The sequence below is a fragment of the Epinephelus moara genome, chromosome 8, assembly GCF_006386435.1.
Source record: "Epinephelus moara isolate mb chromosome 8, YSFRI_EMoa_1.0, whole genome shotgun sequence".
Taxonomy (NCBI): Eukaryota; Metazoa; Chordata; class Actinopteri; order Perciformes; family Serranidae; genus Epinephelus; species Epinephelus moara.
The window spans coordinates 17310665-17330297 of record NC_065513.1 but is presented as its reverse complement, the minus strand read 5'-3'; the positions used below and the strand labels follow the sequence as shown (position 1 = coordinate 17330297).

General features: G+C 42.0%; 1 protein-coding gene across 2 annotated transcripts in view; it reads right to left on the bottom strand.

Moving 5' to 3' along the window:
• The window catches only part of adgrv1 (adhesion G protein-coupled receptor V1), a 131112-nt gene that overhangs the window by 13644 nt on the left and 97835 nt on the right, over nucleotides 1-19633 (bottom strand). For both annotated transcript variants that reach the window (XM_050050818.1, XM_050050819.1), the window contains exons 91-92: nucleotides 17232-17389; nucleotides 4772-4893 (exon numbers count right to left, since the gene is read on the bottom strand). In XM_050050818.1, coding sequence (XP_049906775.1) covers nucleotides 4772-4893; nucleotides 17232-17389 — 280 coding nt within the window. The remainder of the gene's footprint in view (nucleotides 1-4771; nucleotides 4894-17231; nucleotides 17390-19633) is intronic.

Here is a 19633-nt window from a genome sequence, read left to right as displayed (position 1 = left end):
CAAAAGGCTTTTGAGCTGACTCATATGACAGTGATGTTGTTGCTGGGATAAACTGGATGGGTGCAATATTCTCTTGAAGTGTCTTGTGATGTGTGGAAATCATTTTCTGTGCTCAGATCTATTTCCCCTAAATCCTAATTCTTTGCAGGCCGCACACAGCTGGCTGTATGTGCATGGACACGCGTGGGCCAGTGTCTTCTTTCTTCATAATAAGACACAGATATCCTGTGTCCTATTTATAAGCGAGTACAAAGGTTGAATGGGGAAGCGGGGTGGAGCTGAATTGTAATGGATCATGGTGCTGCTCCACTGTGGATATCTCTGGCTGCGATGATGCAACAACGTAAGGTTTACCAGCACAGAGGCCGCCGCAGGAGGAGAAAATGAGGGGTGGTGCTTTGCTGATTGGATTATTGTCAACTAATTCAGGCTGATGTGGCACAGATGTGGGTCCAGAGTAATGGTGTGGTATGGTGGAAAACCAGGGATGGAAGGAAAAAGAGAAAATCTTAAGAAACTGAGATTTGTGCTTTAGAACGTCTAAAGATCATCATTATTCTGTTTCACAGAATGGTTGAATCCCAACTAAAGGTGGCTTTCTACGAACACTGCACTCAGTAACCAAAGAGTTCTCTGTGCTCTGCAGCACAAGCACAGTTGTGCACAGCTGTGGCATCTGCAGCTGTTTAATGGTGCTTAGTAATCAGCTGTTGGGAAATGTGCCACACAACCACATCAACAACAACAACGAGGTAAACACGGAAAATTCACCTAATGGAAAATTCACGGCATGAAGGAAAGAAAAACAACCGCTCTAGTATGCTTTGCAGCAGAAACCTGCAGTACAACGACTTCTAACCTCAAGGCAATGAACAAAATGGAAAATGAAAGCAGCTAGTGGAATTATAACTTGCAAGAAACAAGTGTGCAACACCTTAGCCTGTATGATATGCAAATGCAAAGTTTGCTTACCAGACATGACATCTAATTTGAAGAGATTTGGACATGACAATCATCACACCATTTTGTGCAACAATTTTTATAAGCATTCTGTAAGCAGCCCCCTTGCAACGGCACCAGGATTCATTACCATAAGATAAACTTATTTCATACATTTCTGAAGGCCTGCATCAGGACATCATTTAATTGCCGTTAAAGGTGTACAGAGTGTTTGATGAGAAGTGCATTCTCAGTCTCGTTATCAGGATCCCATTTGCTTTCATTAAACTTTCATTCAGTCCCTAATGGAAGCCGCACAATAACACAAATGTCAGCCTCTTACCTCTCAATTCTTTTCTCCTTCACAGCTACATAAATAAAGATTGCTCCATAAAATGTACGCGCACACAAATTTAATTGCAACCATGCGTGGTTCATGGCAACAGCATCTCCATCAACACAGAGTGCCTTTCCTGAGCAGGGCTTTGTGAAAACTGGGTCAGACGAGTTTGTTTACTGCTAATCAATGTCCTTGGACACGCTTTGGCTTTCGGGCTCTTTACCTGTCTGTTCCACTCGGATGAATCCTTACTTATTCCTACTGCAGACACAGACCAAACCCCAGAGGCTCCCGTTTTGGTCTGAGCTTTGAGGTTGTAATGTAGGAGCTAGGATTGAAAATCAATTGCCATAGTTCTTTTCTAAAAGACTTTTTTTTGTTGTGAATGCTGAGTTTGAAAAGTTGGTTCCGAGGGTCAACTTGTCGCTAGAATTTGTCCCGCCGAAAGCCAAGGGAAAACTGGATGCAATGAGAGGCAATCTATTAGGCTGGCATGAAGTCCTTTTATGTTGTATTCCCCCCTTCTCAGAAGAAATGTAACTGATTGCTATAGAGGCAGCAGAGGGGAGCGGGTGTGTATGTGCATGCATGCCTGTATGTTATTTGTGTGGAAGTGGACATCGGAGGATTGGAGGCAGAAAACTAAGGGGGCCTCAGGGGCCTGAATCAAAGACAAGAACACATTAAGGTCATTATAGAAAGAACAAAGTACTCTAATCTGAAATGTTCCTATAGGATTAAGACGGGATTTTTACCTCGTTCAACATGAAACTTGTGTCTAGAAAACACAGACAAGTTAAAAAAAGGTTAAGGAATCTAAGAAAGCAATGGTCACTCAGTCTCAGGACAAAAAGGAGTGTATCACAGAACTGTACATACTGACAAACCTGGTCACATAACCGACGACCACTGACTTTAAGGAGCACAATCACGCCATTGGTCAGCTGAAGGAACTGACCACATGATGTCACAGAGTGGGACAAACTCTATTGGAGCTCATAAACAAGTGTTAAGTACGACATCGACTGTTGGCGTTGACATCACTTCTCTTCATTAGTCACTTCACCAACAGGAGAAGTTTACTTTGGAGCAACACTGTCGTCCTTGGCGTGCGGATGCTACATATCACCACCGGTTACCACAGACCTGTTACGGCACACTTTACACGCAGATGGTGTCTCTCAGAGCATGACAGAAGAGACCACAAAACATTTATAGACTAGACATGAAAGAAAAGATCCTATTGTACCAAAGAGAGTAGAGTCGGGAGAGCTTCCTGGGTATCATTAGAAAGACAGCATTGTGGAGTTGCTCGAGATGTAAGACATCTCCACATAACTACATTCCTGTGACACTGTTAAAACTAGTGTTAAATACGTTCTAGCTTTTTCAGTCAAACTCTATTTTGGATTCAAGCCACTGATGGTCAGTATGTCCTGCATGGTATCCCTTAAAAATATCCTTGTTAAGATGGTTTGGCAGCTCTTGCAGGTTGGGGGAAGAAAGCAGGCTTTTTCAAAGAAAGACATTCTCCCAATCCACACTAAACTATTTTTTTCTGATCAGCCAGGTGCAATTAAAAAAGTCATTAGGATGCACATTGTCATCTCTATATCAAGCAAGTCTTCTATAAATTGCATAAGAGATCGGGCCTTGGAGAAATCTAATCTCTGATAGAAACTACTATCAATGCTGAAACCAGAGGCAGCTGAGTTCAACCTATAATCATTAATAATTGTCTGTTACGCCAACTCTTTGAAGTTACAGTGGATTGCAGTCTAAATGTCTGGGAGTTTCCAGCTGGGAAGAGATATGCAGTTATCTTGTGCCTCATAAATGTACTTTCTTTATCTCTTCTCATTCTTGGAACACAGAGTCGGAATAAAGACGGGGAGCGACAAATTAAGGGGCAAAAAGACAGACAAAAGCACAAACAGAAAGTGAACAGAGAGAGAAAGATGTCAGTGAGAGACTTCATAGAGATGTGACACGGTGATAACCCTGCTTCTGTCTCCACTCCTGAGGCTCCTCTTGCTCTGACCCGGCCAACACATCAAAGTAGGGCTTCAAAGTGGGATGAAGTAGCCTTCATCACTCCCTCACTCCCTGAGTCAACAAAGCATCAACACATCCACACCAACACACTAGTCTAGTAGCCTAAATCATCAATATTCTATTTCAGGAGGCCTTCTGGTATCACAATGCATGGAATGCAAATTAGCATGTAAATGCAGGTTGTTGTTTTTTTTTTAAAGATATTTTTTGGGGCATTTTTTTTTTAGCCTTTATTTGATAGGACAGTTAAGTGTGAAAGGGGGAGAGAGAGAGAGGGGATGACATGCAGCAAAGGGCCACAGGCTGGAGTCGAACCTGCGGCAACAGCCTTGTACATGGGGCGCCTGCTCTACCACTAAGCCACCGACGCCCCATAAATGCAGGTAGATAGACTCCTTTTCCAATGCCAGTAGACCAAAGCCAGGTACACGGCGCTGCAATAGATGAGTTTGCTTTTCTGTTGTGTCATGTTTGACATCACAAACACATTGGAAAACAGGTCAGTAAACAGTAGGAAGCAGCATGGAGGCCAGTGGTAAACGTTCTTTTTTATATCTCTCACTTGTTCAGTCTCACTTTCAAATTGGTGCCAACTTTTCTGGACTGATGCTCAAGTGCTGCTTTGACAAAGACTGATGGAAGTTGTGGTAGCGTGCTGCATTGTGTTGTAAAAGGGCCGAAATTATTGTGTCCACCCGAGTGTCATGTTTCCATCACTGCCGACCGGAGCCTATTTGAGCTGGAGCCGATAAATTCCTTGGACTACTGCAGAGTCATTTGTCCTGGGAATGAATGCCGATTGTAACCTTTCCCACTGAAGACAAAAACAAATGTAAGTGGGTCTTGGTGATTCTTTTGTCCAGTGGGAAAAGGGCTACACTAACCAACTACCACACAGAAAATAAAAATCTGTTCCATAAAATCTCATCCAAAAGTACACATCTTGATATTATTACTGCGCCCCATTACTTCCCCTGGCTCAGTGTGCCAAAAGTGAAACAGCAACATTTTGCTGGGAGGTGATTTGGAGGTGCTACTGGGAGCTGTATAACAAAATAATAGTGTACCTCTAATGTCAGCTGAAGTCAAACCTGAGAAAAGAGTGCTAAAACTCACACACTTCAAGCTTGAGGGTGCATATCAAAACATTTCTTTAGATTAGTTTCACTTCATGACTCTGCACTGGGAACATTAACAAAAATGACAACTTAAATTTATGTTGATGGCGCCAGTGATATTAATGACAACACTAATGATTAGATTAGGAATAACAGTAATGGATAGCGAATCACTACATTAATCTTTTTTGGTACGGTGATGCTGCTGTTGATTGAGAGTATAAATAAAAGAACTGTATAAATAAACACATAAATAAAAAGGCAGACAAGTGAGCGAACATGTCAACAGACAAATAGATAAACAGGTCAATAAGCTCACCAGCAAGCAGTTGAAGATGACGTAGAGGATGAGCATCCACAGGTACCTGTAGCCCATATGGAGTCCTGCCCACAACCAGACCAGGGAGATGAGCAGGAACAGGTAGAGGACCAGCGGCACCTCTGGAGCAAAAGATAACAACAGGGGAGGATTAAAAGTCAGCATCTGCACAAGTTAATACATCAACAACTTAGAGAGAGAGTTATTCCTTTATAACTATTGTAAAATCAAGTTAATAAACTTTTATCATTTTTATAGTTGATGAGTAAAGGCTCATAATACCTGCTGTATTCTTATATGATTGTTGACATGCACAAACACCTGAATGACTACTTTGGACATTTTATAGTTTAATGTGATATATAAATGATCCATCCTTCATGCTTGATTCCGGATGTTGATGCATGATCTAGTTTTTGGGTGAGACACAGTATAGGGTAAATAATCCTAATGTAATGTTGTAGTGTTTTCTGAAGCAGGGTAGTAGCAAGAGAGTGTTGGTGTGTTAGAGCCAAGAGCGGGCCTCAGGAGCTGTTTAATGAACCACCTCTTACAGCCCCAAATCAGCATTGGTGCGCAGCGCCTTTTCTGCTCCAAAAGTCTTAATGAGTACACATGGTCTACATGTGGAGTCATGAGGACCCTGATTAGAGCCCAAACTAGTGCTTGCTGTACATTGCTGAGGAGCAAAAAAACATTAGGCTGGCTGAGAGGACCCCAGGCGCGCGCGCACACACACACACACACACACACACATTCATGTATGCCAATAAGCAATACACAAGCCAGCATGCACTCAGGGCTTCATCTATTGAGCATTTGCCATGCCATGAATGCTGAAACTGATCAAAGAGCCCGTGTGCACAGTCCTTTTGTTTGTAGAAATGGCATAAGCAACTGGCATGTATAGCATGTTAAGCCACATTTATTCATACTGGTTTTTTTAAGGGTAGGAAATGGTAGGGTGCAAAATGGAGTAGATTATGATCGCTCCTTAATTTACTTGACACGTGTGTAAATGTGGCTGGCATTCATTGTCCAGTGGTTGAACATCCAGTCTCAGAACCCATTGGCTATTTGTTTGATGTGTATTTAACCTCTGGGGGCAACGGCCAATATACCAGGAGTTCACACGTAGCCAGCAGATATCTCAGCCTGTTCTCATTTGCAGGGCATCAAATACTGGCGCTCTGTAATGTGATTTTGATGCCAAAGGCACCCGTTTGCATCTTTATGAGACATACTGGGCTTTCAAGTAACACCAAGGTAAACCCATCCACAGCAATACTTGGCGCTGAGAGCAACTGATGAAAGGTCTGAAGCAGGTCCATGTAAGGCGGTAGGGAGAAGAAGTGGATGGTTCAAACAAAACTGGATTTCGACCAGGTGACCACAGTTCGTGTCCTGTGTGAAACCAAAAGTCAATGTTGTTTGACTACACAATTTACGTACAGTGGTCAAGCACTGACCTGAGTCATGTGACATATTCATATCAAGTGATATTATGTAACAAATGTAATGTTTTAATCTAAAACATGATCTTTTTTCTAAACTTAACAAAGTAGTTTTGTTGCTTATACCTAACTGTGACCGTTTCACAACATTAACCAAATGTTACAATGTGTTTCAGCTGTCACATAGATAGGCTAAAGCAATGGTTCCCCACTGGTGGGTTGCAGCCTGAAAGTGTGTAATGGACCACAAGTGACTCGATTGTAAAAAACACACTTAATTTTGAAGCACACTGAATATCCAGCACAGAGCTTTTATTTTGAAGTGCCGTTTCCTGCTGTAGAGTGAGCGACTAACGGATAGCTACTTGACAGAGACAGCAAACTAGCTGAAACCCAAGAGTGAGCCTGAATGCATTAAACTGTGTGGACCTCAAACTAATGACAAAGGAGAAATTTGGACCCCGTGGATGGACCAGTTGGGAACCACTGGGCTAAAGGTTGCCCTGTGCATTGTTATGAGATGCTGAGGGACATAAAAAAGTTGGTATTTGATGGCCTGGCTATGATAACAGGTTGGATATCCAGATAAGGGATATATCGGTCAAGACCTCCTCCTCTGTGTGCAGGTCATTATGGCTTATCTCAATGAACAGATAGCATAGGAATGCAGGTAAGCTTTTAGAAAAGCTAATAAAAAGCTAAACCGCTGTCACATGATAGCGGATGGGCTCCAATTTTGCATTTCAGCCAATGCGGTCTGATAGATGTAATGGAACATCCTAAAGTCTCACAATTTACCTACTCAAGGCCACAACAGGTTTTAAAACTAATTAATGTCAATAAATTAAGCACTGTTTCGGAGATAGGTGTGCCCCTCTCTATAATTTGAGAGTTTGTACTTTCTGCTTGTCCTTAAGTAAATATGGCCCTATAATCATGCTTTCACACATAAGCATTCAAATCAACACTTGCCACAAAACAAACATGACCTCGTGCCAAAATGCCAAGTCTTTCTCCTGCATGCTGTTTACAATGAAAACACACCACTCTGCACAACACAGCATGCAGAAAAATGCTGAAACAGATCTGCTGTATTTGGACTGCGTCAAGTGTTTCTAAGATAAGACCACCAAGAGATCTCTCTGCACGTGTTTCTAAACTGAGCTCTCCCACAGCAACTGGTAACCCACTTTCTTGCAGGGCTGATACAGCGTATACCAGGCATACAGTATGTCATGCAACACAGACTTTATTTATAAAAGTAAAGACGGATACATTTAGATTCCTTTTAGCCATTGCCCTTTGTACTTTTAATGATTCATGATGTGAGCGTTCAAGTGAAGAACCTCTGTCTCATACTGAGGCGGAGACTGAATAAAGGCCAGTGACGAGTCCTTGCGCCTCATCTACATCGGGTCATGGTGTTCCTCCCAGCTTGAAAAAATCATTCTCTCACCTATTATTGGAGCGGTTAATCAGAGGACAAACAAAATGAGCACTGCCAATCAGGAGCAGACTGAGTCAAGTGTCAAGAACGAGTCATCACAACAAAGAGGGAGAGAGACAGAGGCCTGACAAATAAACAAGCTCACTCCTATCCAGCTTGTTTCTTTTAGGAGAAAATGCTGAAACAAGACTAGTAACGCTACATTTTTAACTGAACATGGTTCCTTGTAAAGAAAAGAGATTTACAAAAGAGAAAAGCATAAACATTATAGCCTGCTTGCTAAGTGTTTGTGTTAGCATCATTTGCTTCACAAAAGAGGGGAAGGGATTTGTTTGCCAGCTGGTTGTCACAGGTGTAATTCACTGATCTAATTTGAACATTGTCAACAGAATATTAAAAAACCACCCACATCGTGAACACCATACTCACAGTGGCTGTAATGTGTAGTGCTAATGGGGGATCCTGGGTAAACACTGCGGGGACATTTTCAGCCATTACCATCAAATTAGAGTCCCACATCTTTTTGATTTGTTAGCATTAGCCTCGGTCTGATAAATTTTAACTTGATGAATTGAGGCCTTAAGAGGCAGAATATTTGGAATTATATGACCAAACTAAAAAGTAACAAAGAAAGTTTGAGAACTGAATATCATTAGCCTGTTGTTGTTTAGTGTATTCTCATCCAACAGCTGTATATCTTACGAAAAGTGCCTGTAACAGTTAGGCTATGTTTAGGAAAAAATGACGTATGTACTTAAAGGGACATTGTGTAGCATTTTCAGTTGTTTATTGGCAAAAATATGTCATCATTGGTGTATTATTACCTCCACCAATAATCTGACTTATTCTCGTAAAAGGAGAATTTCGGATTTGTTTGTACATTGGGCAGGTAAGTCGTTTGGGGGGGTTCCATAACGTTTTGCCATCTTGAAAATTCATCCGCCAGCAGGGGACATATACCACTACCAGGGACTAGCCCCGCCTTCGGCATTTTCGTTGAGAGCCAGGCCAGTGCTGCGTGACTGAGAAGCTGAAGGAGAGGAGCAAGAGGTGCTTCGCTACTACCCCGGCAGGATCATGCATATGCAGCATCATGGGAGATGGAATCCTCGTCACCAAGACAGCGCAAAAGGGAATCAAAAAGGCAATGTGACCGGCAAATTCAAAAAACGAGGGTCAACATTGGGGTAGCCTTTCCCAGGTGGAAAGAGCTGCTGAAGGAGAAAGGTAATGCAATCACAGGCCAGTGCTGCTGTTAGCTAACAGTGATGCGAGGAGAGGGATGAGGTGTGTGAGGTTGAGCCACTTGTCAGTAATCAAAAGACAAGACGTGATTGGTTTGTTGTGATATACACCCATCCCAACAGTCCTACGTTGTAAACACAATCCGTATGGTGAGGAGGGGGTTTGTCAGCTCCCGTCGGTTGTGTCTGTGTAGGAGCCTGATTGAATACTCCACAAAGTATCGGATGACATGGTTTCATCAATGTTATCATAGCTTTTTGGCACACAGTGGCTACCGTTGTTGCAATACATGTTTGAAACAGTGAGGTGCTAGAGTGTGCTATCCGTTTGAAAGCAATATATGATTTCAATGTTAGATGGGAGAAATTCCTACACACTGTGGCTTTAATGTAACGTGATGCTGTGTTGTGACGTATATATACAACTTAAAATAACTCAGTGTTGACTTTTGGTTGGGTTGGTTAGGTTTAGGCATGAGGAGTGAGATTGGTTATGGTTAGGCAGAGGCAAAGTAAGGCAGAGTAGGATGGGTCATGCCTTCACCATCCAGGATTTTGACCCAGGAGTCCACTAGTTTGTTGTCCCTTGCATAAGGGACAACGAATAGTGGACTCCTGGGTCAAAATCCTATGTGTGCTTGACCTGACTACCTTCCATGCTGACTTTGTTGTTCTTTATACTCCTGACTCCCTCCTTTGCTCCCGTCAGTGCATGAGGACAGCCTCTTTGCTCATGATTACATGGGTTAAATACGAATTACTGTGCATTACTTTTCGTAGGTATAAGTACAAATAGTGCACGAGAGCAGCCTCTGTTGCCAGCTCAAGGGTGATTTTAGATGGCACTCAAATGTTTTTCTGCAACCATACTGCATTTCTGTTGCTTCAATAAATCTACAAAGCTGAGCAACTTACTCTACGTATGCATTTGCATTACTTGTGAAAAAGACTTTATGCATGCAATGTCTGTGATGCTCTGTGTATTTCTGCGTGTGTGTTTGTTGGGGTGTAGAAGCCTGGGTTGGTAGGGTGGGTAGAGTTTGCAGCAAGATCATCTTGTGTGGTTGAGAGTGTGATGTACCACTGATAACTTGTCATGCTCCATATGGTCGTATTTTCTGTTGCATGACCACATGGAGAATAATTTATCAAATCTACAAAAGAGTGCACCATAAGATTAATCTAATGCATAACAAATGAATTTCAAGGTGACATCTACAATCACTTGTACCCCAGACAGACATAAATGCTTTGAATATAGAGGTAAAATGTACCAATTCAAAATTGCACTGCTGAGTCACTCTGTCGTCTGCTGGCTGGTGTTATGTAGGGCAGGCTGTACAGTTCACTTCACAAGTAGGATGGAAACACAGGGCGCTGGCCCCAAGTTTGCACAAAAAGCCCTTCACTTAGGTGCCACTTCCACCACCCTGTCAGCTCCACTCTGCTCCAAGTTCTGCTCCTTATCTCACTGCAGCTTTCCTCCGGCTGAACCCTGCTGTACTTTCTGAGCACTGTTTCCTCCTTATTTCTATTCATGCCTCTCCCTTTCCCTTTGAGACTTGTTTCCTGTAAGTCATTATTCATTTCGCCAGTGCTCATTGTTTTCCGATGCTTCAGTATTTTTATTTCACACCTCTTTGTGCTTTTTGCTCACTCTGGACATTCTGTGTTATTTTGGTGTGTGCTTGTTCAGAGTCTGTAAATCTGCTTCATAAGCCTGTTGATCGGTTGCTCTTCACCGTTGTTTTTCTCAGGACTCTCAAACCTTCTACTGTTTCCAGTCAGAGCAACATAGGCTGTGTCTATCTTGTTCTTTTTACTTTTATTTTGCACATCTGTCTCTATCTGCTCCCTCCCTGGTTTGAGTTTTCCAACCATGTAAGCACATTCCAGTCTGCGGACAGGGCAGAGCTCCCACAGTAAGAACAGGTTCCCAGAGCCAAATGCTGACTGACTGTTCGGCTTGACACCACTAAGAAGAAAGAAGCAGAGCAGGCACAAGTTCTCTGTAGTTACTGTATGTCTGCATATACTTTTATGTGTGTGAACATGCATTAATGTATATGTAAGCCTTCACGTTAAACATGACAGATGATGTCATGGGTATCTTTCTGTCCGGCGAAGCGCAGAGGTAAACAAACTGTTTAACGACCCCCAGTAGTGCAGTTTCTGCTCAAATCTATATGTAGTGATTTTCTCTGGACATGAGGGAGCTACTTTTCTCCACAGCAGCACAGGCCCCAGTTTCCATTTGACCAGAGCTGGTTCCTGGTGTGAGAGGACAAACTGAAAGGAGAACTCGGATTCAACAAAAACAGCCGAGGCAGAAACTCAAGACAGTGCTGACATCTCTGTTAAAGAAAGGTCAGCAGCTGTAATAACAACAAGCTGTAATAAGTGTGTGTTAAGCACACAAACAGCCCACACACAAGTAACATATCTGTGTGAACTAAGTGTGAACATCACGGCACAGTTAGGGCTGTGTCTTTTATATGGTTTAATTTCAATATTCTAGTGAGAGTAATGATATTACTAAGACTATAGTTCAGAGTACATGTTTTTTGTGTGTGGGCTTTAATGGTAGCAGCAAAAGACAAGTAAATTTATCAATTTACAAAGGAAAAAAAGGCCAACAGTGGAAGACAAAATACTCAGATCCTTTACTCAAATACATGCAACAATTTAAGAAAATCCCTTTACAAATAAAAGCCCTACATTCAAAATTTCAATTTAGTTAATAAACAAAAGTATTAGCGGCAAAATGTCCTTAAAATCTAACAAAGTTAGGTATTAATTCTTCAGAAAAAAAGCCCCTGTAACTGATATATTATAAATTATATATCACATTATTAGATTGTTAATACCAATGTATGACAGGCAGCAGTGCGTTTAACTACTTTATATACAGATTGGTCCAGTGACTCCCTCACAGGGTCAAATGATAAAATGACAAGATCGACAAGGTAAAAGAGTTTATTTTTTGGACCATTCTCTTATTTTTCTTGTAAAATATTAGATAATTTCACCTCTTTGTGGCTCAAACTGTTATTTAAATGAAACCAATCAGAGATGTTTAGAGGGCAATTTTCTCTTTGGTGGATCTTGTAATCTCAAAGATTTTAATTGACATAAAGTCACTATAGGGCGGCACGGTGATGTGGTGGTTAGCACTGTCGCCTCACAGCAAGAGGGTTGCCGGTTCGATCCCGGGTGTGGGAGCCCTTCTGTGCGGAGTTTGCATGTTCTCTCCGTGTCAGCGTGGGTTCTCTCCGGGCACTCCGGCTTCCTCCCACAGTCCAAAGACATGCAGATTGGGGACTAGGTTAATTGATAACTCTAAATTGTCCGTAGGTGTGAATGTGAGCGTGAATGGTTGTTTGTCTCTATGTGTCAGCCCTGCGATAGTCTGGCGACCTGTCCAGGGTGTACCCTGCCTCTCGCCCGATGTCAGCTGGGATAGGCTCCAGCCCCCCCGCGACCCTCAAGAGGATGAAGCGGTTCCAGCCCCCCCGCGACCCTCAAGAGGATGAAGCGGTTAGAAGATGAATGAATGAATGAATAAAGTCACTATAGATAAGTCGCCGAATGAGGTATCACAATGGTGACTGAGACTATGGCCCACTGATGAAAGCTCTTGCATTTTTAGTGTTACAAACTGGGTCTCTGTACCGACATTTGCAGGACACTTTGTAAGTATTGCACGATCATGATCCTTTTTTTATCACCGAGTAGTGGTTCGTCCGCCAGAGAGGATAGGCGAAGCTAATGCAACAGACTCACTCTTTTCTTTTTTTTTTTTTAAAGATATTTTTTGGGGGGCATTTTCGCCTTTAATCGACAGGACAGACAAGTGTGAAGGGGGAGAGAGAGAGGGAGCAACATGCAGCAAAGGGCCACAGGCTGGAGTCGAACCCGGGCCGCTGCGGCAACAGCCCTGCACATGGGGCGCCTGCTCCACCACCAAGCCACCGACGCCCCCAGACTCACTCTTTAACTCAGTTTTGTTTTAAACATGTACTGCAAACAAGCAAACAAACAAACAAAAAACAGCACTGACATCACACAGGCGACTCTGTATGGAATCCTGGGAAGTGAGATCCAAATGCACACCTGCAATTACTGCTTATCGACATTGGTGCTGCTAAAGAGAACGGAATGAAACGCTTCAAATCTGTCATGTAAAACATCTCGTGGACATCTGAAATGTGTCAAGAGACCACTAGTATTGTACAAATTTTTTTGATAGTATTTTATAAGTTTATCCACTTTATCCTTTACTAGTTTCCTAGAAGAAACTAGCATAAAAAATCAAATCAAAGCAGTACATACTTTCCTCTGGAGTGTAGTAGAGCAGATGTATTAAGTAATATGAAATGTGTATTATGTATTGTACTGCACCTGCCTTATAAAAACTCAACCTTACAGGGTTAGTTTGTGTGGAATTGTTGCTAATATCAGTCCTGTCTTTCAGGCAAACACAAAGCAATGGCCTTTATTTCAAAGCTATTGTCATCATAATACAGCAGATTGAGGCTTTGCTGTTTTAGCAGTCACATTACTCTGAAGTAATAATCTCCATGTTTGGTGATTTGCTGTCTCGTTATGGCTGGATGAGGAAAACAAACTATAAAATAATATGTGCATATTGTAGCCATAACAAAACAGAATATAAAATCAGGTATGTGAAAACTAATCCACCCTAATCCATTTACAGTTTGCATTCCAAGGCCATTGATAACGATGATGACAGCAAAACAGAAACACATGTCTGGCATCCGATTAAAGCAACTGCAGATCCTCAAACACACCAAGTACATAAAACACTCAGCACCTCTGCAATCAAAGCTCATCCGTCACATTTATATGTTTATTTCCACATTCTTGACCAATCAGCAATCAAAGTGCAGTCGGGGAACACTTGGAGCCATAAAAATAGAACAATAATATTTTTTCTTTCAACTCTGCTCCGCTGCAAATTGAAAGTCTGTTTACTTCTGTATCAAGAGAACATCATGTCTCGCAAACACACCTTGTGGGTTCATTCAGGGCTGTGATAAGAGCTACCCAATGTGCTTTGAATAGTGCTGTTGCAAGTTCAGATTTGTTTGTTTTTGTTTTTTTTATTTGGGCACAATGGAGTTCTAATCTTTACTGAGGTGCAGGTACAGGTCTGCAGGTCAGGACCAACACACAGTACCGATACTTGCTTGATTTCACTGACGTCAGAAGCCCTGCTATATCTCGCATGGCCGTGTGAGTTTTACATGTGGGTTTCTCACAATCAGGCAAGCGCACAAATACACGCACAGATTAGCCCTCATCTTATCTCATCAGCTGTTCGCTGCAGTAAAGCATTAAAAAATGTTGGCGACTGAAATATTCATTGTCTGAACAGCATCAGTGATCCAACAGGTTTCTGCACGAACCTCAGCCGGATGGAACTGTCAAGCTGAGGCAAAACATGTCTGATTAGTGCATTCAGGTGAATCAAAAGATTTTTCTTATGACTGTTCTTTTGTCTGACCGCTACACTCTGCAGGACTGATACTCATCAGGGCTGCAATAAAAGTGCCTGCGGCTTTTAAACCTGTTAAACCATATAAAATGTGGAGTCCGGGGAATGTGCAGAGGCGTAGCCTGTGTTAAGAACAATAAAATACTGCAAGCCTTTCCCTTACATTTGTTTTATTCCCCTTTGGACTCTGGACACATTGAGACAAAGCCAATACTGATGTATTGCAAAGAATACTGACTGCACTCTGCCAAAAGCTACAACAAAAGGAGAAAGCTGTCCATACACTTTGTCTGCAGGTTGTGCTCCTATAAATGTGCACGTGTATATGGGGTAGTATTGTGTCATTATGCATCCATATTAAACTTCAAGGTGCAACCAACACTGATCCATCACTGCATGAACTTTGACAAAGCCTATTGCTGTCCAGTTTTGTGTTTTTCAATTCATTTGAATTCCCATTCATGTGCAGCCTTTTCACAGCGCAGCTGTTCTACACAAAACTGGACACACATATTCGCACCTCAAGGGCTGTTCTGTCCTCTGTGCTTGTGCCACACACACTCAGCTGGGACTTTAGACTGCTGCTTTGAATAGCCTGCGCTGTGCTTACTTTCCCCTGCATTTGCTCTCTCCTTCTCTCTCTCAGGGTAAATAAAGAGTTTTAGAAGCCGCAGAAACCTTGTTTGCAGTACTGCTTCCTCTCTACTTTTTCATTCAGCATACAGTACCATATCCCTGGTCTCCTTATCCCTATCCTCACTCCAAACACATCCTGTCTACTCAAACTCTGTCTGCTCTTGATGTCTGCTGTCTACACCATCACAGTGTATTCTCCTGCCAGGCAAAAAATCCTGCAGGCTGACCTTTAGCCTCAGCCTGGCCTGTGAAGAAGAAAGTATTGCTGTCTTTTTAATAATGCACACCGACCTGCAGCTCCTCAAAGCACTGTTTTGGTTTCCTACACGACTTCAGAGGCCACACACAGTGTGTAGGGCAAACCGCCTGCCAGCCAAAGGACTGGCATTCAGGCTTTGCTTTGTCATTGGAGGGCCTTGACTGAGCAAAACAAGCTAAAACCTGCTGATTCTCACAGATGGCTACTGATTGCAGCCATGATACTGAGGGACTAAAGCGGTTTGGCTGGAATCGTCATGTGTGGGCGAGATGACCGACTGCACTAAATAAATGCTGCTGATTCATACTGACCGTAACTCTGTGACGGTATTTCTCTGCAAACAAGAATCTTGTGTAAAGTTTGAGGTTGTTTCCACTTACTGCACTGCAATGAGTGCATTTAAAGTGCGTGAAAACACATTTAAGTGCAATGGCTGAATAAACAGCATTGCTTCATTCAGAAAAGCAGCTTTTATTTGTTCCAGTATCATAAACCCACTGGGCACATACACAGCAGACAGAGACAGAGCCTATAAGCTGAGCAAAATAGGGGCTGAAACTTTCAGAAAAAATAGGGGTGGATGCAGTCTAGTTCCTGAGGGCATCCTGGTAGCAGGTTACTTGTTTTTGCGGTGTTTGTACGTAAGAGACTGTGTAACTGAAAACTTGAGCAGTTTTAGCTTGAGTTCTTATCTTTAATGGACATGCCTACTTTTGCCTCTTACAGTAGAGTGCACATTTCTCAAAGCTATGCTTAATGTAAAACTGCATTCATTTTTGTTTGTGAATGCACATGCATGTATTTGGTACCCAGTAATGGGGGTAACGTGTTACTTACAGTAATATATTACTTTTTAGCAGTAACAAAGTTATATAACGCGGCATAGTGATGCAGTGGTTAGCATTGTTGCCTCACAGCAAGAGGGTTACTGGTTGGAACCCAGGGCAGGGGAGCCTATCTGTACAGGGTGCCGGTGCTCCAGCTTCCTCCCACAGTCCAAAGACATACAGGTTAATTGGAAACTCTAAGTTGTCCGTAGGTGTGAATGTGAGCATGAATGGTTGTCTGTCTCTATGTGTCAGCCCTGCGATAGTCTGGCGACCTGTCTAGGGTGTACCCTGCCTTTCGGCCAATGTCAGCTGGGATAGGCTCCAGCCCCCCGCGAACCGCAATGGGATAAGTGGCTGCTTTTGCGCCCTAAAGCTACCTGGCCTCAGATTTGTTTTTTACACATCCCAGTAATCGACATATTTAAGTGATGTTGGTATAAGTTGGATGTTTCCATTCACATCCCCTAAAACTGCTGAGCAATGCCGGCACACAGTCCCATTCTTACGTATAATTCTCTCCGGTGCTGTTGCTGACCAGCACACCAGCAACCGGCAGGTGGGTCCTCCAGCTCCGGTCTATTAATTTGCGCTTGTCATAGTGACTTGCTTGCACGCCACTCTGTTTATTGTGCTTACCTCAATATTTGTTTATTGTGTTTCATATCATAGAGTCACAAATATTGATCCATATCTCATAATTATCAGACTGATCCTCTGCCTGACCCTCACTGTGTCCAAGGCTATTTCATTGTTCTATATCATCATGATATTATTAATACAAGCAGGAATTTTAATACAATGTGGTAACCACTGTATGTGAATGCATGAATGGGTCAGACCTGCGCAGCACTTGAAATCAACTGGAATAACCTTAAGCCTCTGGGCTTTGATTACCTGCTGTGAACCAACATGACCCTCATCCATTTAAAATGCCTAGTAGTTCTCCTGAGGTCATTTTGGTCAAACTAACCTAAAAGTAGTGTAATTAGTAGCTTATTACTTTTAAATGACGGCAACTAGTAATATTTAATATATTACATTTTGAGAATAACTTGCTCAACACTGTTGGTACCTGTGCTGTTGGTTCGTCCACGGTAAATGTCATCGTAGGCCTTCCACTGCTGAGTGACCTGGTAGGCGTGGATGAATACAACCATGACTGCAACCAGGCAGATGAGAGGCACCAGCACCGCTGTGCACAGAGCTGCATAGATGTTTGGGATGAAGCACCTAGAGTAGAGAGCGGACAGACAAAACTGTAAATGATTGTTTTTCAGTTAGTGTAAAAAACAGCAGAAAAAGAAAAAAAGGTAAAAAAAGAGGAAACTGAAAGAGAGACTGAGAGAAGGGAGTCATGCTGAAAAGCTATAAATAAGAGTCTGCCCAGCTCAAAGGTAAGCTCTGGAAAACGCAAACATATTACATGCCTATATCGCTCTATATTTACTCAAGTTAAGACTTTGTTTCTTTAGGTTTCACAACCAGGATCTAGCTGCTGAGACCTCTGAGCCTGCCTAAGACTCGCTGCATTCTTGTTCAATAGCAGCTTTTCCCTTCAACGGCAAAACATGTATGTTCTTAAATCTTCTGAGCAACCACGTCACCCTGCAGCTACAGCGGGATAATATAGGGCCAAAGGCACTTAAGAGTATTTTTCTCTTTCTTGAAAGAACAAACAACACATCCTGCTTTGAAAGGGAGATGAATATGGAGTGGTTATGTGAGTTCATCTGCTGATTCTGCCGAACAGCCAAAGGTTAAAAGGGAGCTTATCTCCTGAAAAAGTGGAACTCCCTATTTAAGCTATCTTTTTTTAATACAATAAAGCTTTGTCTATTGGTGTGAGTCAACTTGTGTTCCTGGGAAATCTCAGGAGTCTATTCCCGGCTTCTGTCCAATCAGACGTGTTTTTTCTTTATTAAAGAAAACTGAGCAAAACATTTTTTTTTCTCTGGGAAAATCAACATCCTTATACAAACTGTAACTGCCAAACAACTATCAAAACACTCTTGTGACTCTGCCCTTTTCACAAAACAAGCTCGGCCCCTGCGTTGGTGGGAGCGTAAGAAACAGATAGGACCTCACTGCAGGCCTGAGTAATCCCAGAGAAATAATTGGAGCTATGCTAGCCATAACATAACATGAGGTATGCCAAATAAAGCACTGCCTCACCCTGTGCCAGCAAGACAGCCAGACTATGAGAGTGTAAACACACTGGAATATGGATATTTGTTTATGTGGCCTTGTGAGAGAATGAGACCGTACTGTAGAGAAAGTCTCACAAAAAAGTGAAATCCCAGGATTCCTGGAGTGAATGAAGAGAACATTACCCAGGGGATCATTTCACTAACTTGATGGTTTAGGAGAGAAGAAATAAAGCAAGAAATGTCCTTTCTGGGGAATTCTCACAGAAATACTGTTGGGGCTGTCTTTTCTATACATATACCATTGTGTAGTGTAATGGTCATTTAAGCACAATGCCTTATTTAAGGAACACCTAATATAAAGTTAAAGGTATAAATCAACTCCGACTTAAGGAGACATGTGCTGCTGCAGTAGCCTTTGACTCGCATAAGGTGACTGCAGGACATTAAAGTTGTAAATTTACATTTACCCAGGTGAGGCTATAAAACAGCCCGCATGGAATAGATAGAGTGGTTGTCAGGTGTAAATGTCTGCCTCCACAGAAAATTTCTTAGGCAAATTCATAACCTATAAAGTAGCCAACCTAACCATTAATCAGTCCGTCGAGGTAACATCGTTTATCATCTTAGACTCAAATAAGAACTTGTAAAATACAGCTGTAAATAAATTGTTTTTTCAACTTGGTTACAGTTATGGGATCTACTGCACTAGCAAACCCCAGTTGGGTGATGCATCTGTAGTAAAAATTTTATTATCACTTCTGCTTATAAACTGTGCTTGGGTAGTGAGTAACAAGTAAGAGAGGACTACTTACTGTAAGCAATTAACATGAAAGTAAGGCTTGAATGTGGCATCAGAATAAGTATTGGCTTTTGCAGCAAGTAATCATCATGAAGCTATTTTGTATTTATATCATATCATTTTAAAGGAACAGTGTGTAATATCTAGTAGGGCTGCAACTAACGATTATGTTCATTGTCGACTAATCTGTCGATTATTTCTTCGATTAGTCGACTAATCACTTTATCGAAAAATGTGTTAAAATGTTAAAAAATGTTGGTCTGTCTCTCCCAAACCCCAAAATTATGTCATCTAATGTCTTGTTTCGTACTCACGCCAAAGGGTTTTAGTTCACCGTCATGGGAGAGTGTGTAAAGCTGCCAATATTTGAACGTAAGAAGCTGCAATAAGAGTATTTTGGGATACTTTTATAATACTTTTCTATGAAAAATGACTCAAACCGATTAGTCAACTACTAAAATAGCCACCGATTATTTTTATAGTCGATTAATCGACTAATCGTTGCAGCCCTAATATCTAGGTAAATTT